We start from the raw sequence: 25,111 nt of genomic DNA on the forward strand, positions 1-25,111 counted from the left end.
TCTCAAAGTCTGTGGTCCTACCTCTGAGTTGTTACAGGATAGCTCTTACTAACAGTTTTCTTGCCCATAACATGTTTCTAATTTACAGTGTTGAGTTATGTAGTAGCCATACAAAATACATTGACTGTCAGGGTCAATCTAATTAGGGAGCGTTAGATTTAAAAGATGTTGAGTAAGCTGAGCATTTGATTGTGAGATTATCAAACAAAATTCCTCTATTCAGAACTTCTATTTAGTTAGAAGTATCTCCAGATTCTGTATTTTCAAAACACTCTAAGGCAGTGATTTTTAATCTTCCTGATGCTGTGACCCTTTAATACAGGTCCTCATGTTGTGGTGACCCTCAACCATAAAATTATTTTCATTGCTACTTCATAACTATAACTTTGCTACTGTTATGAGTTGCAATGTAAATATCTGATATGCAGAATATCTGATATGCAGCACCTGTGGGGGTCACGACCCACAGGTTGAGAACTGCTGATCTAATGATTTGTGTAATCTGTATTTACCAAGCTGTCAATTGCTTATGCTCAGAAGTGCAATGTGATTTTTCATCTTGATTATGAAGAAATCTATGCCTTTGCCCAAAATATTATTTTAAAGACTGTGTCAGTAGTATGTTGACTTTTACTAATGAAAAATTTTAATTTTTTGAGACTTTAATATGAGTACACTACTTACATCATTTCTATACCTCCTTGTTTGCCACTCCAACTCCTCCTGTCCCCCCAAACTCCCTCTCAAGTTCGTGACCTCTTTTCAAATAATTATTGCTACATATATACTCTATGTACATAGACATACATATATACACATATGTATATACAAAATACAACCTACTGAGTGCATTTAGTGTGGCTCATGTGTATATGTCTGGCAATAACCACTTGGGATTGGGTAACCTATCAAAGGGATTATCCCTGGAGAAGCCTGAGTCTTCTTTTCTCAGTAGACATTAATTGTCTGTAGCTCTTCCTCCAGGGGTATGCATTCCGAGATTTCTCCCATCCGCAATGGCATGCCAATGGATGATGTTATCATGCTGATCATATTCAGGCAACCATATTGTTAAGATTTCATGGGTATAGCTTCGCTACCTAGAAAACATGATCTAGTATTTGGAAAGAAGATAGAAGCATACTCACCGGGAAGACTATGCTAATATCGAGCACACAGCTAGATTAAGTAAGGAATGACTCTCTTTCTTTAGTATAAGCTCGTTGCTTTCTTTCTTGGTTGCTGACTCCTGACCTTCAAGTGTTCTGTCACTGAATTCAATCCCCAGCTCTGTCTTTCTCATTCTTAAATTCTTTATTTTGAGAAGGAAACTGACACACCCAGGCTGCTCTTGAACTCACTTTGTAATCTAGGTGGCTCTTGAATTTGTAATCCTCCTGCCTCAACTTCACTCTCTGGTTGGTTGGCTCCTTTTGCTTTGGGGCCTGTGATGAGGCAGAACATTATGTTAAAATAAGCTCCTTACTTCAGAGCTGGGAGGTGAGGAGAAACAAGATGGAAGAGCCCAATGTCCCACAATCCTCTCTGATGGCTTTTCCCTAATGATCTAAGACCTCTCACTAGTATCCACTGCTTAATGGTTTCACCATTAAAAGCTGCTGATGCGCCGGGCGGTGGTGGCGCACGCCTTTAATCCCAGCACTCGGGAGGCAGAGCCAGGCGGATCTCTGTGAGTTCGAGGCCAGCCTGGGCTACCAAGTGAGTCCCAGGAAAGGCGCAAAGCTACACAGAGAAACCCTGTCTCGAAAAACCAAAAAAAAAAAAAAAAAGCTGCTGATGCTGGGGCAAGGCAGCAAAGTCCTCCTGAAAGCCCTAAGCAACAAGCAAGCCAGCTTCATGGAGCTTTTCATGGTGTAGGCGCCCTGATGTGCTGAGTTGAGCTGTCCACATAACTTTCTTTCAGTTGATTTTATAGTTTGCTCATAGCTTGTATTCAAGTGATACTTTGCAACTCCCCTTCCTCTGTATTGGCTAAGTACCTTTGGATGAAGTTGCTTTTAGTGGTCCACGGGGAGACAGCATAGTTGTTTCTTGCTTGGTTTATTTTGTTCTTAGGCAAATTTCGTCTCTCTTTTGCTTGCTTTGTTGAATTCCCAAAGGAATCCGCATCATGAGTTGCTGGGGTGCTAGCTGCAATTTTCTTGTGAGATTCTGTCATTCTGACCCTCATAGTTTAATAGCATCTGTGTATGTTGGTAGCTGGAAAGATTTCTGAATGCAAAGGGAATTATTATACTTAAGATACTTAAATTTGATTAGCTCAGTATGTGGGGATGAGGAGGAGGAAAAAGGGAGACAGGCAGATGTTATCAAATTAGGTAATCTGGGGATGCTTATGTACTCAGTAAAATTCAGGTGGAGCTTAATATTAAAAGCATTTCCTCCGCCTGGCTTCAGGAACCCTTAAAAGCACAGCTTAGCATTACATCACATTTAATTGTGCTGAAGTTCCATAATTTACACAAAAATTTAATTATTTAAATGTTTCTTTCCATTAGTTTTGTTTTCCTTAGAGGGAGCTATAAAATTCTCCTACAGGATGATATTAAATGTTAGGATAACATTATTATAGTATAAGTTGCTTTTTAAATTTTTTCTTTACCTTTTTATTTCCCTGTCCCTTAAAAAATGTTGACTCCCTTACAAAATTTACAATAAAAATTTCCAGTTATATGGACTTGATTAATCAGAGAGGAAGGTTTATTAACAGATGGGAAAGTGATGCCCACTTATAGCCATGTTCTTGATTTCATCCTGTGAGTCGGAAACAGTCTTGAGACTCATGACTCAACCATAGAGGATTTTTTTCCCACTCACACTATACTCTGTTAAATGGCAGGACAAAAACATAGAGCCGAAAGAAACAGAGAAGTAAGATAAGAAAGGAAATGATAGTGACAGTGTTCTGACTGGACTGTGTTAGACATGCCATCTGCCATCAACTGAAAACATCCTGGGAGGCTGTAAAACACTAGAGGTTCAGAGCCTGCTGACAGTTACCATTTAGACAGAGTGGGATGCTGGGAAAGCTATTTAACTTGTGAGCCTCTGTTTTCTTGCCCATAAAGCTGGTATTATAACATGATAAAGCTGTAGTGGAAGATTAAATGAGTTAATATGCACAGTGCTCTTAGACCAGTACCAGGCAAGTCTTAAGCAGTCATTGTATATTAGGAGTCACTGGTGATGGAGGGGACTGATGACCAGTATGCTGATGATTCAAAATGAGTTTCTATAGCCATAGGTCGCAAATGTTACAAACTGATATGTGTAGTTAAAGAAGCAGTCCTTTATTACCTAAAGAGCATGTGCTTTTCTGGCCTACCTACCTTGTCTGCTTCAGATAGTGGCCAAGTTTGGGTCTTCAGTTAATCATATGGTGGTGTTTGTTTGGCAGTTTCTGTAATGGGTCCATGCCCTTTGATTAGTGACGAGAACACATTGGATGAAGGTCAAACACAGAATGAAGCCAGAGAGTGTTCATTGGGAACTGCTGTCACCTAGGTCAAATGGCTTCACAAATGAAACAAGCCAGTGCGTTATATCAGAAGAGCATTTCCCATAAGCTTTCTCTGCACTCAGGGCATGAAAGGAGTGAATGCTTGGAACTTTAGCATGGAACTGGCAGGCTGGTGTGGAAACGATTTCCATATGGGAAGGACAGTGTTTGGAGCAGCTTACTCAGTTCATGTGGACAGGAAGAACAGAGCACACGCGGCTTACTTACTCAATTCATGTACACAGGAGGGACAGAGCACACGAAGCTTATTCAATTTATGTGGGGTGGGAAGGACAGAGCACACACCGCTTGCTCAATTCACGTAGAACTTTTTGACATCCTAGCCCATGAGTTTGATGCCTCTTTCCCCAGTATTGTCTGATCTCTTTAGAAGCCATTCATGTCTTTGTTTTTCCTGTGAAACCAGCAGCAGGTCATGAGGAAATCCTGACTGAAGGAGTGTGTGTGTGTATGTGTGCGTGTGTATGTATGTGTATGTAAACACATACATGTCTTCTTAATTTTAATAAACTCAAACATTGACTAGAAAACCAAGTTAATGTTGCATGATATTTTCCTGGTTAGTACTTCCCCCTCAAGTTTCTTTTGCTTGTCTGATGCATTTATCTTAATTAAATGTTTTTAAGATCTTTAACATATTGTTTCAGTAGAAAATATGGAAATATATAAAACAGAAAACAAAACATGCACTGATGCTTTAGAAATAGACTTTGGTGTAAGTAACTTCTCTTGAGTCACCATTTGGAACACCCACATACTGTATTCTTCCTCAAGCACGTGAGGCAGCCAAAGGCAAGCAACAGGTCTCATGTTTTGTTCTGAGAGCCTGTGCCATGCAGCCAGTATATCTGCCCCAGAGTTTGGGGTATCACTCCCAGTGAACAGATGACATCAGGCTTTGTATTTTTTTTACCCTTGGGGACAGAAATCCTTTGCCAAAATATTGCCTGAAGAATAATATTACTCCTTTAAATCTGTGAAAAACATGACAGGTACGAATGTTTTATTTTGATTTGACCGCTCACAAACTTGAACATCTTATGCAGTCAGTGACCACAGGTAATTCTTTCTCCACTTTAATCCACCCCATTGCCCTGTTATTTTTGAAATTGGTTGCCTTCTTGTTCATTAAAATTTAATAGTATTCTTATTCTTAATAATTACCAGGAGTTGGTTTGGTTGCTGTCACATATTGCAAATATTTATTCTAATGTATTCCATTTGCCAGTGACTGACTATGTGGTGGTTTTCAATTTGTATATAATTTGTATATACTCAAGTGTAACCTTTTTAGGCTTTATTGTTCCCGCCTTCTAGGTTTCCTGTCTTGTTCAAAAAATCATCTACATCTGAGGTTATAAGAATAACACTCCTATTATTTTAGCATAGTAACTTTTTACTATTCATTCCCCCCACCTCTCTCTCTCTCTCTCTCTCTCTCTCTCTCTCTCTCTCTCTCTCTCTCTCTCTCTCTCTCTCTCTCTCTCTCTCTCACACACACACACACACACACACACACACACACACACACACACTTCTTTCACTCCATATTCTTTTCCTTTTCATCTTTAAACCACTTGGATTGGATTTAATTTTGTTTCTGTTAGGAGTCTGGGATCAGATTTTACATTATTCCCTGATGCTTCGGTTTCTTTCTAGCCTTATTGTAATTAGTGAATTGTATCCAATGACAGTTTTCCTGAACATCTTTTCCCAGTGCAAAGCTCTAAGGAGGTGGTTAATTTGCCTTTCTCTGAACCTGGCTTCTCCGTGACCTGCACAGTCCCCCAGTCATCATTCATTCACTGTGTCCTCTGAATCACAGTCTATGCTTATTCTCATTAATTTCTCTCTGATAAAGGGCCATATTTTAGCTATTATTTTTTGTTGTTGTTATTAACAAGTTATCATCAAAATGAACTAGGGGAGAAAAGGGTTTATTCTGGCTTGAAGTTCCAGAGTAATAGAATCCATTATAGTGGGGAAGTCATGTAACAGTCAAGGAGAGCATGGTAGAGCAAGCTCTGTGCCAGTCGGAAGCTGGCCAAACACACAAGCATCACACAGGAAGCAGAGAAAGAACAGGAGGTGGGGCCAAGCTATACAACCTTAAAGCCCAGAGCCAGAAATGTACTTCCTTCAGTGAAGCTCCACCCCTTAAAGGTTCCATACCCCGCCCCCCAGCATGAGAAATTGAGGATCAAATGTTCGAGTACATGTGCTTAAACCACCACAGACCATAGAGCAAATTCATTAGACTTTGTAGCTACTCAGCTGCACCATTGTGGCACCAACGCTGCCTTTGGCACCAGCATGGCTTGGCTTCAACACAGTTTTACTTTTGTATAAGAAAAGTTGGGTTTCAGTTAATGTTACACATCACCAGTTACATTATCATCCAGTCTCGCCCTTCCCGCTGATCATTCAGAATTGGTAGAAATCTATCTTAGCGCAACGGCAGCATGAAACTAGGTGCCATCCAGTATTCATCCGTGGGTCATATTTGCTGTCATCTGATCTAGGGCCATTAGCTGGGGCTTCTCCTGTCTTGTCCTGGATCCTTCTAAAAAAGGAGTCACAAATCTCAGGCATAGAATTCAAAGCAAACTTTTTCATAAGTTAACTCATTTTGACAATACCACTCAGGTTAGGAGATCCACGCTTTTTCCTTTACGTTTGCTCAATAGAGTCTTGTCTTTATTATTTGTTGGGGTAGACTACTAAGAGCAGAGAGTGGTTCAAGTATTGGGATTCTGAATTTTGAAATATTTTAACTCAACAAAAGGAAATGTATTTTTCTTTTCCTTGGTTCCCTCCATATTCTCTTCTAGAAGCATTCCTCAATTCCCTCTTTTTGGTACTTTCTGAATTGTGTGCAGTGAGTCAGGCCATAATGGTGCAAATGTGCCCTATGCATTTGGCTTGATGTTATTTAAAGAGAAGCTTAATTTTTTTTATTTCTCTTTATTAAGAAATTTTCTAATCACTCTACATACCACCCACAAATTCCCCCTCCTCCCTCCTCCCACCCTCCCCAGCCCTCTCTCCCAAGCCACCCCACATCCCCACATACCCCAAATCAAGGTCTCCCATGGGGAGTCAGCAGAGCCTGGCACACTGAGCCTAGGCAGGTCCAAGCCCCTTCCCACTGCACCAAGGCTGAGCAAGGCGTCACACCACAGACACTGGATTCCCAAAAGCCTGCCAATGCACCAGGGACAGATCCTGATCCCCCTGCCTGGGTACCCCTCAAACAGTTTGAGCCAAACAACCGTCTTCCGTATCCTGAGGGCCTAGTCCAGTCCCATGGGGGCTCCACAGCCAGTAGTCTACAGTTCATGGGCTTCGTCTAGTGTGGCCAGTCATCTCTGCATGTCTTCCCATCATGATCTTGATGTCCCCTGCCTGCAGAATTCCTCCTCTCTCTCATTGATTGTATTCCTGGAGCTCAGCCTGGTGCCTGGACATAGATCTCTGCATCTGCCTCCATTAGTCACTGGACAAAGGTTCTATGATGACAGTTAGGGTATTCACTAGATCAGTCACCAGAGTAGACCAGACCAGGTACCCTCTGGACCACAGCCAGCAGTCCAAGGCGGGGTCATCCTTGTGGATTCCTGAGAGCCTCCCTAGCACCCTGCCTCTTCCTATTTCCATGATGTCCTCATCTATCATGGTATCTCCCTTCCTGCTCTCCCACTCTGTCCCTGTTCCAGCTTGACCCTCCCATTTCCCTATGTTCTCACCCCTCACACCTTGCCTCCCCCCCACCCCAGTCCGCTCATGTAGATCTCATCTACTTCTCCTTCGCTGGGTCATCCATGTGTCCCTCCTAGGGCCTTTCCCTGTTAGCTAGCCTCTCTGGAGCTGTGGGTTGCAGTCTGGCCATCCCTTTCCTCACATCTACTTATGAGTGAGTACATACTATGTTTGTTCTTCTGAGTCTGGGTTACATCACTCAGGATGATATTTTCTAGTTCCATCCATTTGCCTGCAAATTTCATAATATCATTTTTCTTTACTGCTGAGTAGTATTCCATTGTGTATATGTGCCACATTTTCTTTATCCATTCTTCAGCTGAGGGGCATCTAGGTTGTTTCCAGGTTCTTGCTGCTATGAACATAGTTGAGCATGTGTCCTTGTGGTAAGATTGAGCATTCCTTGGGTATATGCCCAAGAGTGATATAGCTCGTCTTGAGGAAGACTTATTCCCAATTTTCTGAGAAACCGCCATACTGATTTCCAGAGTGGCTGTACAAGTTTGCATTCCCACCAACAGTGGAGGAGTGTTCCCCTTGCTCCACATTCTCTCCAACATAGGCTGTCTTCAGTGTTTTTGATCTTAGCCATTCTGACAGGTGTAAGATGGTGTCTCAGAGTTGTTTTGATTTGCATTTCCCTGATGACTAAGGATGTTGAGCAATTTCTTAAATGTCTTTCAGCCTTTTGAGATTCTTCTGTTGAGAATTCTCTGTTTAGCTCAGTAGCCCATTTTTTTAAATTGAAGTGTTCAGTATTTTAAAGTTTAGCTTTTTGAGTTCTTTATATATTTTGGAGTTCAGCCCTCTGTCAGATGTGGGGTTGGTAAAGATCTTTTCCCATTCTGTAGGCTGTCTTTTTTGTCTTATTGACCATGTCCTTTGCTCTATAAAAGCTTCTCAGTTTCAGGAGGTCCCATTTATTAATTGTTTCTCTCAGTGTCTGTGCTACTGGTGTTATATTTGGGAAGTGGACTCCTGTGCTGATGTGTTCAAGACTACTTCCTGCTTTCTCTTCTATCAAGTTCAGTGTAACTGGATTTATGTTGAGGTCTTTGATCCACTTGGACTTGAGTTTTGTGCATGGCAACAGATATGGATCTATTTGCAATCTTCTGCATGTTGACATCCAGTTATGCCAGCACCATTTGTTGAAGATGCTTTCTTTTTTCCATGGTACTGTTTTGGCTTCTTTGTAAAAAATCATATGTTTATAGGTATGTGGATTAGTGTCAGGGTCTTCAATTCGATTCCATTGGTCCACATGTTGGTTTTTATGCTAGTACCAAGCTTCTTTTATTACTATAGCTCTATAGTAGAGCTTGAGGTCAGGGATCATGATGCCTCCAGAGGTTGCTTTATTATACAGGATTCTTTTAGCTATCCAAGTTTTTTTGTTTTTCCATATAAAGTTAAGTATTATTCTTTCCAAGTCTGGGAAGAATTGTGTTGGGATTTTGATGGGGATTGCATTGAATCTGTAGATTGCTTTTGGTAAGGTTGCCATTTTTACTATGTTAATTCTACCTATCCATGAGCATGGGAGACCTTTCCATTTTCTGATATTGAGAAGCTTAATTTTTAAATGTTGTTTTCAACATGAGTACTCTTGAGACCTCTATACTACCTAATAAAATGAGTCAAATAAGATGTTTAACCATGAAGTTGCCTGCATAATACTTTGCCATCACTGGGGTATTACATCCATTTAATGAATGTTTTTCTTTTAATGCATTTTGTTGTTGTAATTCTCAAGATAGTTATAGAACCATGAATAAAGGAATAGGTATAGTATCAATGAAGAACTGAAGATATAGATGTTAAAGTCCAAGGATAAAAGATAAAGGGAGCTGAAAAGCAATCTCTAAAGTTAGTCATCATTCAGTGGATGAAGACCATCTTCATGGAATCTGGGCCACACTTCTTTGAACTGTAGGAGAAATTTGTTATGAGTAAACATGTGTGATGCTCTTTTATCAGAAACAGATTTGAGTGAATAGCAGGAATTGAAAATACCAACAACTTAAACAAATTTAAGCACGCACATAATTAGGCCTCAAAGAAGAGACCAGAGGCAGCCAGCAGAGTCTAGCTTAGTGAGTCCACACTCATCAGGACACTGGCTCTTTCTTGCTTCTATCTCTGTGCCCTTAATAGGATGTTTTTCAGGACACAGTGCTCATGTGTCCAATTCAGCACTCCAGAGACTGAGGCAGAATGATTGGTTACTGTGAGTTTAAGGCTGGTTAAGACTGCATAGATGGGTTCAGAGCTGTCTAGTTTGGTTTTAGACCCTGTCTCCAAGACAGTGTGTGCACGGAGGAGGCACAACATGGGCCAGTGTAGCATCACTCCTTCAGCCATTACCTTTGCTTTATGTGCAAAATGCAGGAGAGGGAACGAAGACATTGCCTTCGAGTGATCCATGACTGTTTCTTTCTAAATAGTGCTGCTAAAAACTTAATAATGGTCGCCGGGCGGTGGTGGCGCACGCCTTTAATCCCAGCACTCGGGAGGCAGAGCCAGGTGGATCTCTGTGAGTTCGAGGCCAGCCTGGACTACCAAGTGAGTTCCAGGAAAGGCGCAAAGCTACACAGAGAAACCCTGTCTCGAAAAACCAAAAAAAAAAAAAAAAAACTTAATAATGGTCAAGTTTTATTTGGAGATGATAGAAAGCTTCTGCAGACAGGTGGTATTGATAATTGTACATCAATGTAAATGACTTAATGTGCTTAACCATTGTTAAGATGGTGTTTATGTCATGATATAAATAGCTCTCTTGTAGGATAGGAGGCTTGGAAGTGTGTTTATTTTGGGTAGTCATTACTGTACTTTTAAAAACACTGAGATTATGTTATTAATGACCAAGGGAGAGTAAAGGTTGAGAAATACCAAGCAGTTTTTAAACATGTATGATGGTGGACAATGGAAACAAGACAGAGTAAAAAAACTCACAAATAACATAGGGAGTATTTGGGGAGTGGGATTAATCACTATGTGTTGGTCAGAAGCGAGGAAATAGGACAGGAGTGCCTTTCATTATGGAATCCAGAATTCATCTACTTTTTATGTTTACTCAGTGGCATTGCCAAGGCATGGCATCACGCACATTTTGGGGAAGGAGCTGGCCCAATATTGTTGGATGAAGTGCGCTGCACAGGAAATGAGCTGTCAGTTGAGCAGTGTCCAAAGAGCTCCTGGGGAGAGCATAACTGTGGCCATAAAGAAGATGCTGGAGTGTCTTGTGTCCCTCTAACAGGTAAGGGTGTTGCTTCCTAAATGTGCTACCTTCCTCCCCCATGGCTGGTGTTGCCACAGCTTCCTTTCTTAATTCATATATTGTCAAATGAGCAGACCAATGAGCTTCTAAGCAAAACTCAGGATAAAATCAGACACAATTTTTATTTCAAAATGTAATTTCTTCACTCACAGTTATTTCTAAAAGTTTCTATTTAAAGTCCAACAAAGCTAGGTCAGAAACTATCACTTTTCTTTTTTGCAAAAATCAGTACCCAACAGCCAAAATCAATGTGCAGTGATGCATACTAGACATTAGGTGTCAGTATATTACATCTTTAACCCATTCAGCTGATAGTCACTGTAAAACTGTGTTTATGTGATTGCTCATTAAAGAAAACTGATAAAGAGGCCACGGGAGCTTTGTAATCAAATCTTAGACTAATGCACATTGTAGCATGTCTGCCTTATATGTCATGTGTCATAAGAAGGGGATGCTTTAAAATATTTTTGTGTATGTATAACTGTGTGTGTATGTGAAAAGTAAAAGGATTAGTATGTACGGAACTCTGATTTATATCCTTTTATTGATGCTGTTGTTTTATTAGAAACACAATGCATTTGTGCAGAATAGAAATTTCTAATTTACACCAAAGTTGACAGGATTTCATTTCTTTGAGCTGCCCTCTTTCAAATGAGGTAATCTTGTTAGTGCTATGATGGGCATATGAGATAATAGATGGTACAATGCTTTGAAGACAATAAATTTTAAACAACAGGTAGTTTTGTGTCAGGAGACTTTTGTTCACTTCAGTGGATACCAGAGACCTATGAAAAAGTATGTTCTACTCTCTGGTTACGTGTGTTTCATTGAGAGGTGTTTGGATTATTTTGGATGGAAATGGCTTCTAAATCTATGTCTTTGGTAATGAAATTTTTTGGGCTATCTGCTTACAAAATTTTTGTAGAATCCTCTGTGTATAATTACTCACTGAGTTAATAACATTCAAATATCAGATCTGTATTGTCAGTAAAAGAACAAAGGCAAGATGTGGTTTTATTACCCGTGGGTGTCCGAAGAATAATGACGTCATTGACAAGCTAGATTGCTCTTTACCTGAAGTAGCTTTGCCTGCATGCTTAGTTCAGTATTTTGATGTGCACTTAAAAATTTGAAATACTACCTCTAAATTACTATATATATTTTTTTCTTTGCTATTTTAATGAAAATGACCATTGTTCTTTAGATTTAAGAGGACTGAAATTATAGGAAATTTCCCAAATAGGATTTAATGTATTTTCTGCTTGGAGAATACAGTAAAAATATCAGGAAGACAGACATACTAAACTTCAGGAAGAGTGCAATGACTTCACATGACTGAGTAGAGTCATAATGTTAGGTTATCAAATGGCTCAAAGTGAGACCTAGATATGGTGATACGTCAGGTCAAACAAAGGTGCTTTTATTTTTTTTTTAAGCAAATTTGCCTTATGTCTTTATCTTCTTCTCACAGATGGGGTCATCAGACTTACAGGAGGGAAGAGTGGCCATGAAGGTCGCTTGGAGGTATACTACAGGGGGAAGTGGGGAACAGTCTGTGATGACGGATGGACTGAGATGAACTCACACGTGGCTTGCCGACTGCTGGGATTTAAGTAAGGCTCATTGGTGTGGGGACATTAAATGCCAAAACATATCTTTAAAGTCAGAATTACTGCATAATCCTTACCTGTAATTCCTAAAAATAGATATGTATTCCCTATCAGTTACCTATCTATCATCTATCGTCTATATGTCTGTCATCTGTTATCATCAGCATCTATAGTCTATTATGATTTGTCTGCCATATCAGTAATGCCTGCTTACTTACATACCTACCTACCTATATATCTACCTACCTACCTACTACCTCGCCAATCTACCCACAAATGGACATACAATAAAAAATAACATTTTTAAAGATAATGAGTACCATCTCTTGTCATTTATTTTATTTACCTTTCCTACCAACACCTCTTTTTTCCCCTCCAATATCTTTTTTCTTGAACAAATTGTTTGAAGCTAAGAGTGACTTCTAGTCCATTCTTTTGTCTATTCAGGCAAGCTTCTGAATGCTTGCTTTTATTATGATCTGTTGTTACTAGTGGATGCTATTAGTTTTGACATCGTTGTGTCTAAAATTTCAGCAATTCCAGTGGGGAATGTTGTGGTGTCACGTGGTTCTTTCTTGGAACATGATGATAATTGACACTTGTGCTGGGAAAGAACAGCCCTCTTGTCGTGAGATGACCTTTAGAACTAGCCTTTGACCTTGCCCACTTACAATCTGAGTGCCACACTTTGGGCCAGTATATGTCATGTTACATACATAATGCATTCCAGAATAAAGACTTAAGTTGGTTGAAGTAACAAAAAGATGCCCTTGAGGTAAATCTTCAAATGAATTCCATGGATGCCCCTTCTTTCTATTGTTCATATTTCTATAGCATGATTTTAAAAATTAGTGAAATTACTTAATTTCAGCTTGAAATACAGTTATTCACAAATATTCACTAAGCCTTAAAATACATATCACCTTCAAGCTGGGTAAAGCTATGCTTAGGGGTGTATTTTATAAAGAAATAAAATGAAATATTCTCCATGATTTCCCATTCTTATGATCACTTGGAGTTTTCATGTGTCTTTTTTATATCAGCTATATTTACTACAACATAAATCTATGATTTTATAGCCATCTTGCTTTACTTTTTCAGTGACATAGTGTCACAAGTTTTGATGTAACTTGATATCCATTAAATAGTCACACGATGATCTAATGAATATTTAGGTTATTTTCTAGGTAACTATTAGTGTAATAATAAATAATGCTATAATGAAAGTACAGATGTACAAATGCACTGACATTTTTCATTTTGGGGGAATAGCAACTGTTGAAATTACTAGGCTAAGGCATATAATAGCCAAATATATATGGCCATTTAATTAGAACTATTTAGCATATACCATGTCGCATTTAGTGAGTATGTTACCCTGACAATTGTAGCTTCAGCTTTCACAGATGTGGGGAGACATGTCTATTGTTTGCCATTTATTTTCACATTTTTTTCCTCATTAATGAAAATGACCAAGTGACACTAAGTTTTCCTCTGCATTTTACATATTTTAGTTTCAAAGACCCATGCCATTTTCTCTCTTGGACAGATTATCTGGGCTTACCGGCACTTATAATGTTCTCATTCATGTGTTAGGGTGAGCGTGTGCCACATTTAAGTTGCAGAGGAAGTTCCGAAAGCGATGATTCACTGGGGATGAGAAAGAGTAAACTTGGTGTCTTTGTACAAATGCAGTCTCAAAGCTAACAAAACTTCCTGTTATATGTTTTGTGGTTGAATTAGAGGGAAATCAGAGTAAGGCATTTGCTGGAAGAATGCTCTAAGTCAAAAGTGACAGCAATATGTGATTTAATTCAATGCTTTTTTTTTCCTAAAATTTGATTAGTAGAAAAGTAGCCTTAAAATGACTACTTAAAATTGTGTTGTGCCAAGGGGTGGTGGCACACGCGTTTAATCCCAGGGCTCAGGAGGCAGAAGCAGGCAGATCTCTGTGAATTCAAGGCCATCCTGGTCTACAGAGTGAGTTTCAGGACAGCCAATGCTACACAGAGAAAGAAACCCTGTGTCAAAAGACATAAGATTATGTTGCTTTAACTTATTAAAAAACTCATCTAGTTAGATCCAGTGATTGCACAGTAGAACTATTAGGAAAATTCATGGCAAATGGTAAGATGTCTTCATATCCTTAGCGAAGAAACAATAAAAGTGTCGAGGGAGGGGAATGATGGGCATATATTTTCTGACTGAGAGTTGAATTTTACAGACTCTAAGAATTGAAGGCACTTGGAAGTGAGCTCAGTGATATTATGATGATTTTTAAGGAATGAAAGAAAAGTTGAAAGAAGGGTGAACATAAATGCAATTACTTAACTGCCAGTTTTTTTAATTTTACAGATATTTGCTACTTCACAGCTTATCATTTATTGCAATACATAATATAATAAAGTCAATTGGCACAGTGTCATTTATAAAAAATTATGCATTAAACTTATATAATCCTTCAAAAAGAACACTGTCATTGTTTTTACTTTGATGGGCCAACACCAAAATTGTAATCCCAGATTGGGTTCTATGTTTGAGCAGTCACTGAATTCTATATACTTTCTGTCTTGGAGGACTCCAGAAAGCCGGAGGGAAGCAGATAAACTCAGATTAGCTCAGATAGTTTGAGCAGAGCCCCAAACAAACAATTGTTTCCCCCTCTCTACTTCACAGAGTTGATCCATGGCCAGGAATCTGAGGTTTATCTCTTTGCACGCTCTCTGGCTGGTGGGTTACACTGTAGACAAAACACAAGAAAGAATTACCAGTTAGTTCCTCATCAAGTCAACCAAAGGATGTTAAGATGACTTAAATACATGACAAGGCAAGCGGAGTTGGGTCTCCAAGGCAGGACAAAGGTCAAATTCTTACCCCCTGAAGTCATGATACTTAATTAGGTTGTTTTTTAACGGTTCTTTGACTCCCGGGATGGCAGTCCTGTGAACAGTACTATTTCATTGCTGCAGATACGGCAGACAGGCCTCTGTAAATCACTTTGAAGGCAGCAATGGGCCCATATGGCTGGATGACGTCAGCTGCTCAGGAAGAGAAGCCAGCTTCCTCCAGTGTGCCAGGAGACAGTGGGGAAAGCATGACTGCAGCCATAGGGAAGACGTGGGCCTCACCTGCTACCCTGGCAGTGAGGGACACAGGCTTTCTCGAGGTAAGGACGCGATGGCTCTTGAAGACACAGGCATTTACTCTGCTTCTCCACTGGTCTTGAATGCAAAACGTTTCCCACCCTTGACTTACTGTTTAAAAGTCTGTTTCCCTAGAAAAAATAAGCTTTTGAGTTCTCAACTACTATTACATTTCTAATCCTGGATTTGTTTTTCATCACTTAAAAATATAAGTTATTCAATAAGAAAACAGGTTTCTAACCCCACATATCTAATGGCCTAAATTCATTCCCCAGAATTCACAAGGTAGGAGGAGAGAACCAGTTCCCCTAGGTTCTCTACAATAAAAAGACTATATAAAATTTTAATTTTTTAAAGAGTATGCAAAATTGGGGGCTGGATCGCTGGCTCAGTGGTAAAGAGCACTGGCTACTCAGCCAGAGTTCTGGGGTTTTGTTCCCAGCAACCACATGGCAGCTCACCACTACATATAACTCCAGTCTCAGAAAATTCTAGTCCCTCTTTTGGCCTCTGTAGACACCAGGCAAGCCAGACATACTCTCAAGCAAAACACTCATACACATACAAATAAATTAAATAGAGCAAGATATATGAAAAATTTTTTGAAACTGTTGAGATAGATCATGAAGATCTAATTCCTTGTGAATGTATTTTTTTAATATTAGAACAAAGATTTAAAAATGTAAAAACTGAAAACCAAGACTCTTAAAAATTTTCATCAGTTTGAATTTGGTCTTTGGGGAATCAGCATTTATTTTTGAACCCTCTCTTGTGAAGAACACTAAAATTTCAGACACACTAATAAGAAGTATAAAGTTTCAAATATTCTGTTTAGTACATAGTCAAAACTTGCTGCACTTTGAAAGCTACTAGTTAGAAGTGTATATTCACTTAAACACATGTTGGTTTTGACTTTGCTATATAATTCATTCTCCCTCCTGTCTCATGAAGTAATCCTGATCAAGGACTGAAACTGGGGGCTGAATCATTCTGGGCACAACAAGGAAAGATGGAGAGCTAAAAATTACTATTTTTTTCTCTCTTCGTAAAGACACGGGAAATACTGAATTAGGACATACCCCAATGACTGCACAAATTATTGTGTCAGGATGTGAATCTCAGTGGGGGCTTTAAATACTACCACATGTTTGGTTTTTTTTGGGGGGGTGGATTTTGTAATTTTGAGAAAGAAAAACAAAATGTGTTTATTTTGTCAACAATTTCTTAGTTAATAAATATCAATTCAATAATTTCATATGCTGTTTTAAGCATGTATTAAGTGATAGTTTGGTCATTAGTTCCCTGATTCCACCTCTTTGGTTGTCTTGGTCAACTTTTACCATGCTTTATTGTCTGTAAGTTCTCACTCATAAGTTCTATTGAAGCTAGAAGACCCTTCCAGTAACTAGGCACCCAAAGGTATATGCATCAATCTGCTTGAGTTGCTGTGAAGACCACAGATAGAGTAGCTTCAACACAAATGTTTATTTTCTCACAGTCTGGAAGTGAGGCATTCAAAACCAGTCTTAGCGAGGTTGGCTCCTTGAGAAGGAATTCTGAAGGAAGGGCTGCAAAGGACACAGATTCTCCAGGTTTCTGTTCTTGTCTTGGTTTGTAGATGGCAGATCTCCACCTGGGGCCATTTTACATCTTCCTTTTAAAACTCTAAGTCTGTCTTCTTTTCCATTTTATTGAACAAAGATTCAGCTTCATAGCTACACCATTCTATCTTGGAGAATGAATCTCAGTAAAGGCCCCAAGTGATACCATCTGTCTATCACTATCTCTATATTGTCTGTATCTGTATCTATCTACCTATCTCTCTATGTATTGGGGAAGATAGAGATGTGACTTTTCATCATTTATGCAGTTTCAACCTTAATTTATTAGAGATCAATTTCTTGGTTTTTAAATATTAATAAATTTTGTAATTTAAGTCCTTCATTTGAAATAAAAGTTAAACAAAAGGTTTTAGACTGATAGCTGCCTTCCTCCATGCCACCCTTTCTAGCAGCCTACCCAATTGAGTTACCCATGTATGCCAATGCTGCACCTGTTTATACCTTCCTAAAAATCTTAACTTGGAAGTATATACTCCAGCTATGTTTGTAAATTAAAAAATCACTTAAAACAAAAGAACTCTTAATGCTCTGTTACTATTAGAAGTTAGTTGTAATAAAAAGAGTTAGCACATGATTTTAGAGTGCCATGCATCCATCTGTCATCTGTCCATCCATCCATTCATTTGAGCAGCTCTTTTTCTCTGCATTCGAGACATTTCCAAATGCTAGGGACAGAAAGCTGAGCAAGATGAGCCCTTTGGTTGCAGAACTTTACCAAGGACAAGGGAGACTCCTGGGTTTTATTGGTATTTCATCCCCCTCTCCAGAAGAAGGATTGCTAGTTGGTTTTTTTTATTCATTTTACATACCAATCACAGATTCCTCTCTCTTCCCTCCTCCCGTCCCCCCAACCTTTCCCCCACCCCCACTGGTTGATTTTATATCTGATTTTTTAAATTGTATTTTGTAAAGTTTTCATGCTTTAACATGACTTGGCTTGTTTTGGCTTCTCTAATATTTTAAAATCATGACTTAGGTTTTCCTATCAGACTAATGGACGGAGAAAATAAGAAAGAAGGACGAGTGGAAGTTTTTGTCAATGGCCAATGGGGAACAATTTGCGATGATGGATGGACCGATAAAGATGCAGCTGTGATCTGTCGGCAGCTTGGTTACAAGTAAGGAAGCCCCAGTTCTCTGGGATGGTGCTTGGTGAACATTGCTATGACTCCTATTTCTTAGGTTTATTCTAATGAGTTTCCTTTCTGTAAAATTAGTTTCTTCAATTAAAAATATCAACAGCATGGTGATTTGGAATTGTAAGGAGTCAGTAAGTAGTCTAGTTATATTTACTTTAGCTTTCCAAGAAATATGTTACATACCATCACAAATACAGTCCAACTCTGACTGTTCACAGCCACAGGCACTCAGGTCAGCTTTTCCTGTGATGTAGGCTTGAGCACTGAATCCCCAGTCATTGAATCAACAGCTGGTTCTTGCTATTCGTGGGAGTCAAGCTGTTCAGAGCAGCTACAAACGCAGGAAATGCTGATGTAGCTGAGGGCAGCATTCTGCCTTTCTCTGTCAGTTCTCATACTTATGAATACTTCTCTTTTCTTGCAATCTATATTTTTCCTTCTGCATTTGTGTGCTTGTGTGCCTGTATGTGTGTGTTAATTTCACTGAAACAGCCCCCAAGCTAGGGCTGATGTGTTGTGTAGTGTTCCTCAGGGGGAAAGGCCATAATGTGGCTTATGGAAAAATACTTATTTACAGTATAAAATAAGAAAATATGGGGGTTGGGCATTTAGCTCAGTGGTAGAGCACTTGCCTAGCAAGTGCAAGGCCCTGGGTTTGGTCCTCAGCCCTTAAATTAAAAAAAAAAAAAAAGAAGAAAAGAAAATATGGATATTTGAATCTGGAGAAGGCAGATTCTCAGCTGGGTAACTTGGAGTTTTCATGAGTAACAGTGAAACATGTTAAATGGGGGCTTGGGGGTTACAAGTGGAAATACAAGTTATAACACAGAGGCCAGGGAAGTGTCTCAGTAAGTAAGACCCCTTGCTCTGCAAATATGAGTGTAACATGAATCTTAACAGGTCTTATTAATAAAAACAAATCCAAGGCCAGTTATTGGGGTGAATGCTGGAAGATCAGAGAAGCAGAACAAGCCACAGCTTCCTCACCTTGACAGTTCCTCAGCTGATCCTGTTTCCTCAGACTGGAAGCTTCTGAGTCCTCATTCAGAATGGATCTCAGCTGAACTGCTTCTTGAATGCCTGAATGCTTAACCAGCTAAAAGCTTCTAGTTTCTGGTCTTCATGCCTTATATATCTTTCTGCTTTCTACCATCACTCCCTGGGATTAAAGGCATGTGAGTCACCATGCCTAGCTGTTTCCAGTGTGGCCTTGAACTCAGAGATCCAGGTGGATCTCTGCCTCTGGAATGCTAGGATTAAAGGCATGTGTGCCATTATTTCCTGGCCTCTATATCTAGTGGCTGTTCTGTTCTCTGACCCTAGATAAGTTTATTAGGGTGCACAATATTTTGGGGAACACAATACCACCACATATGAGGACCTGCACTTGAGCACTCAGAACTCACATAGAAAGCCAGGCCTGGCTGAGCATGCTGGGAGCCCTAGCATTGCAGGATAGGGACAGACAGGTCTTGAGAGGTGGCTGGCCAGCAAGCCTAGCCCAAATGGTGCCTTATGGTTCAGTGACAGATCCTGTCTCGAGGCAGTAAGACAGAGAGCAAAGAAAAAGACACCTAACGTCCTGCTCTGACTTCCATCTGTACTTACTGATGTGCACACTCATGTGTATCACCACACAGAAAACACACACAGCTATAGCATAGAGGGTTGTGAAATATAAGCTAATATATATGTTACCTAGTTCATAGTAGATAACTAATAATGATTTGTATTTACAAAATATACCCTTAATTATATGCATATCTTAAATATTGATCAATTGAATTAGTTATTTCTGTGTAGAATACATTTTATTCAAAATGGTGTTTGTGTTGTATACAATTTCAATATTTTTGTTTTTGAAATCCTCTGTACCCAATAAATGTAGATATACTTGCATGGTTTTATGATTTCCAACTGAGAGGACATGAGATTTTGTACAGGAACACACATACAATTGTAGACACACATGTGACTTGAGAAGGACATCTTTTTTTCCCATGTCCATTTTGAGTCATAAAAATCTTTGGCAACACATTTATTTGCAGAAATCAATCCAGAAAATGTTGTCTACCATTTAAAGGCCTGAGCCTCTTGTGTAGACATTCTAGAGATCTGCCCTCTTGCCCACAATCTCATGTGTGAAGGATCCTGTGCAAACAGAATCAAATTAGAAAGTATTTTATAGAAGGAAAACAGAAATGTGGTCATAAAAACCAGGAAACATGAGTGAAACTAGTGTGATATGGTTAGCGTGAACAGAAAAGCCAAAGGCATTCTTTAAGTATGTGTTACATGATGTCTGACAAAGTATAGCATGTGAACCCACTGTTCTTGGAGCGCTGACAATATGCTGAGATCAATTGAATTCACTGAGGCAGAATAATCAGTCAGGATGAAACTCTAATTGATTTGAATTTTGTGTGAATATGGTTCAAGTGGGCTTGCTCTTGAATAGCTTATTGATTAGAGTGGCATTCTTTTTTTTTCTTTTTAAAAAAAGATTTATTTATTTATTATGTATAGTGTTCTGTCTGCATGTATTCTTAAAAGCTAGAAGAGAGCGCCAGACCCCATTACAATGGTTGTGAGCCACCATGTGGTTGCTGGGAATTGAACTCAGGACCTCTGGATGAACAGCCAGTGCTCTTAACTGCTGAGCCATCTCTCCAGCCCTAGAGTGGCATTCTTAACCAAAATTTAAAGTGGTATGCCACCACTACTGTTTTAATAGAGATGTAAAATTAAGTATATTTATTTGTCTTCCATTTAAATACTTGTATATGCTGTTTCAAATAAAACACTGTTTGACTTTGCTTTCTGCTGTGATAGATACCAACTCAAAAAACGACTTGGGAGGAAAGGGTTTATTTCATCTTATGTGTCAGGTTACTGTCCATCACCAGGGAGGTCAGGGCAGGGGTCAGAGGGAAACTGCTTACTGGTTGCTTCCAGGCTCACATTCTGCTGCTTTTCCTGCAGCCCAGACTCACCTGCTCCTGGTTGTACTGCCCACAGTGGCCTAGGCTCACCTACATAATTTAACAATCAAGAATTCACCCCCATAGACATACCCGCTGGTTCAGTCTGATTGAGACAATCCCCCAATTGAGAGTCCTCAGGTAACTCTGGGCTGGGTCAAGTTGACAGCTAAATAAATAGAAGAAGCAGTTACAGCATCCTATAATATCCAGTGGAAGATAAATCTGACCCTGTTGTCCATTTAGAAATAACTGAAGGGGAAAATACTTAATTGATATACAAAACAATTACTTTCCTCCTGGAAATTGTATTTTAAATATCTCCCTCGGCTATAAATGTATGTGTGTGTGCATGTGTTTATACATACAAATATAGATATTCATAGTTTGTATAATAGTATGAAGCACCTCATCACTACTGCCAAGCTTAGCAAATAGAGTGCTACTGTACCTTTAAGTGCCTAATGTGCCATTCACACTGTTCCTTACTCCACTACCCAAAGTAAAAACTCTCCCAAATTTTGTGTAATCCTGTTACATTTCTTATAGCTTTAAAATATGTGTTCTCCTTAACCCATAGTTAGATCTGTTTTTAAAAATATGATTTTGAAAGTCAGTTATCCTACGTTAGGATCTTTACTTGCTTTGTTTCTGTATTGCTTTTGAGATACCACTTTATACTAGAGGGTGTGATTCGTTTGTATCCATTTTGCTCTGTAATATTCACATCTGTAAATATACAATTTACCTCATGATTGTATTAACACTGTGCATATATTTGTAGCAGTGCATTTTCTATTATTATAACCGAAAAGCACAGGCTGAGTAATTTATAAAGAAGGAAGTTTGTTCAACTCACCATTCTGGAAGGTTGGAAGTTTAAGGAGTCTCCTCATCTAGTGAGGACCATCTTGATGGTGGAGACTGTAGTACTCAATGGCTGGGCAGTTTACTACACAGAGAGAGGACTAGTCCAGGAGACAGAGACCAAATGCCTTTATAAAGGACTTGTTCAAGGGAGATTGTTAGGGAGTATATTAAGGAATATAACCATTAGCATGTTGACTATGTGTATACTCAAGTTTGTCCAGGGCTGCAAAATTGCTTTCCCATGTGGCTACATTATTTACATACTCAGTAGCAGTGACAATCTTTAAATTTATGAATAGCTAGTGTTTACCTCATCACTAATCCCTAATGAGATCAAACAAATTACCATTTGTTTACTGGCCATTAATATTTTCTTTTATATAAAATGCAATGTTTGGGTATCGATTTTATCGGGATTATTTTATTTGGGATCTATCTTGCTTTTATCTTTAAGTTTTGTAATTTTTAAAATTTTGTGTAATTTTTAGGAGTTCTTTGTACAATGTGTGTTTTTTTCTCTGTTATAAAAGTATTTATCAACAAATACATTTGTAAATGTTTATTATAAATATGAGCTTTCTGGCTTATCTCTTCACTTTCCTTAGTGTGGTTTTTAGTAAAGTGGAATTCTTGATTTAAGTTGTCAAGTTTATCAGTCTTTTTATCTTATTTATATCTTTAATAATTTTTTTCTAACTTTGACTTGTTAAGGGTATTTTTCCTGATTCTAACTTTAATGATTTTTTCCTTTTATAATTGTGTTCAGTAATTTATTAGAAATTGAGTTAAAGATGGAACTTTTGCTTTTCATTAATGAAGTTTTTGGATTTGTTTATCTTCAGAAAGTAATATTAAAACAACAACAAAAATATTCCAAATAATTCTGCCTTCCATGATTCCCAGCTTTTTCTGTGTTAAGAATTCTATCTAATTGCTTCAAAAGGAGGTGAAAAAATAGGTCTTTAGCCCCACCTTACCAGGTGGGCCACATGCACTGAGTGTCACTTTGATGCAGCTCATTCCTTTCCAATAAAAGTTTCTGTGACTTAAAAAAAATAGGTCTTTAGGTTCTCTGGTAATTATTTAATCTCATTTTTTTCTTGGTAATATGATATTAAAAGAGTAAAATTTGGGGGTAGGGTGACTTCATTTCTGACATCCATTGTGTGTGACTTTCTAAGTAGAAACTAAATTAGAGTCATCTGATTCTGTAAAGTATCTATGGAACGCACCAATGAAGAATGTTAAATGTTTTGACAGGCACAAAAAGTGATTTCTCAGTACACGCATATACTAATTTTAATATTCGGATCTAAGGAAGAATTAAGCTGGAGTGTGTTGAAATCTGTCAGATGTTTGGCTGGCTGACCCTCCACATCTGAGGAATGCTCTGTTTCTAGGGGTCCTGCCAGAGCAAGGACCATGGCTTATTTCGGGGAAGGAAAAGGACCCATCCACATGGATAACGTGAAGTGCACAGGAAGTGAGAAGTCCCTGGCGGACTGTGTCAAACAGGATATTGGAAGGCACAACTGCCGCCACAGTGAGGATGCAGGAGTCATCTGTGACTATTCTGAGAAGAAAGCATCGAGTAATGGTCATAAAGGTACGTCACTTCTGGGCCACTAAGCAAGTCGAGGATTACTAATGCCCATCATGATATTTGGACTTTGTTAACAAAATCCTAGTGCAAAAGGAATGCATGTAGCCTCTTGTTGTTTGTGTTCATGTTTGGAGCTGCTGGTGGTCAGCATGTGTCTTCATAAGGCTTACAGAGGGGAGGGAGTAAGCTTCCAGGACCTTGCAATCTCTGAGATCAACTCCTTGTCCATTCCCAGCCATTTCTGTATTGCTCCTTTGAAGGTCATACAGTTGTCCAGCTTGTTACTATCCTTAAAGACTCAGGATTGAGATCATTCTTATTATTACTATTTTCAAAAGCAGAGGTAACTTTTAAGAGACTTTTGTTTTGATGTTTTGAGGCAGAGTCTCACTCATGCTCAGACTAATCTGGAACTTTCACTGCAGCCCAGGTAGTCATAAAATCACAATGATCCTCCTGCCTCAGCCTCTGGAGTGTTGGGATTACAGTCATGAGCCACTACACCTAATTAAAGTCAAATCTGAAAGGATATTTTTTCTTTTGTAGATTTTATTCTCAAAATTTTAAAATTGAAGGAAATTGAGAATACAGTACAATATTGGCATAGTAAGTTGCTCTCCCATATTTAGAATTCTCAAAAATTATTTGAATTTTCAAGTTGTATGAAATAATAAATACTGCTTTAAAAGAAAGAATGAGAGAATTAGCTTGTTTGAAAAATCCTTGGTTATTTTTTATAAAAAGAACAAGCATTTTTGATCTGGATTGATATACATAGTTTGGGATCATTCACACATGCTCTCTCTAATAATTGTTGAGATAATACAAGATCAGGATTGAATGGTGCTGACATGGTCCTGTGATTCTCAGGGGCTTCTAGCTGTGCTAGTGATACACAGAAGCCTGTTTTCCCTAAAGACAACTTAACTTGTTTCCCTAAATACATCTTTCCCTAAAAACAACTTAATTTGCTAAATTCCTTTCAACAATTAAAATTATACTTACATATTGAATATAACAAATTCTTTGTTATATTATATATAATATGTATATATACATATAAGTAATGCCAAATTCCTGAAGCAGTTGAAAAATATAGAACTGAATGTGTAAACACGTTTTATTTTGATGCTTTTCCATTGTAGACAGTGTTTCCATTCCTCAATGAAAATGTTTCATCCCTGGCTACCTGACAGAACTGGGCTCATTATCTTCTTGCTTTCTGCTGCAGTTCAGAACTTGATGACTTTTATAAGACAATTGAGCACAAGTGATTGGTGATGGGTCATCCGATAAGATACTCTTATAAAGGAATCCAATCTTGCTTCTCATTTCTTTACTCCAGTGGACAGCTTAAAATTGATTTTTGTTTCTTAAAGTCAGGTGCTTTTTGCTTGCTTAGTATTAGAGCGTGACTTTTCTTGCCATCAGATACACTGGCCCAATGTGGAACATTACTGCGAAGTTTTTCTCACACTATAAATTGCAGTGCCATCTGTAAGACTCATATCTAAAGTAATGAAGGGTCAGGTTTTGATGGTATGCCCCTAAGGTCATTTGGCA

The 25,111-nt window shown here is 38.7% G+C and overlaps 1 protein-coding gene across 1 annotated transcript in view; it reads left to right on the forward strand.

Annotated features, from left to right (window-relative positions):
- Positions 1 to 25,111, forward strand: part of Prss12 (serine protease 12) — a 62,814-nt gene that overhangs the window by 18,527 nt on the left and 19,176 nt on the right. The window contains exons 3-7 of the mRNA XM_052730846.1: positions 10,381 to 10,559; positions 12,052 to 12,193; positions 15,160 to 15,356; positions 17,932 to 18,073; positions 23,346 to 23,551. Coding sequence (XP_052586806.1) covers positions 10,381 to 10,559; positions 12,052 to 12,193; positions 15,160 to 15,356; positions 17,932 to 18,073; positions 23,346 to 23,551 — 866 coding nt within the window. The remainder of the gene's footprint in view (positions 1 to 10,380; positions 10,560 to 12,051; positions 12,194 to 15,159; positions 15,357 to 17,931; positions 18,074 to 23,345; positions 23,552 to 25,111) is intronic.

The sequence above is a fragment of the Peromyscus californicus genome, unplaced genomic scaffold (genome assembly GCF_007827085.1).
Source record: "Peromyscus californicus insignis strain IS unplaced genomic scaffold, ASM782708v3 Scaffold_9__1_contigs__length_137607984, whole genome shotgun sequence".
Lineage (NCBI taxonomy): Eukaryota > Metazoa > Chordata > Mammalia > Rodentia > Cricetidae > Peromyscus > Peromyscus californicus.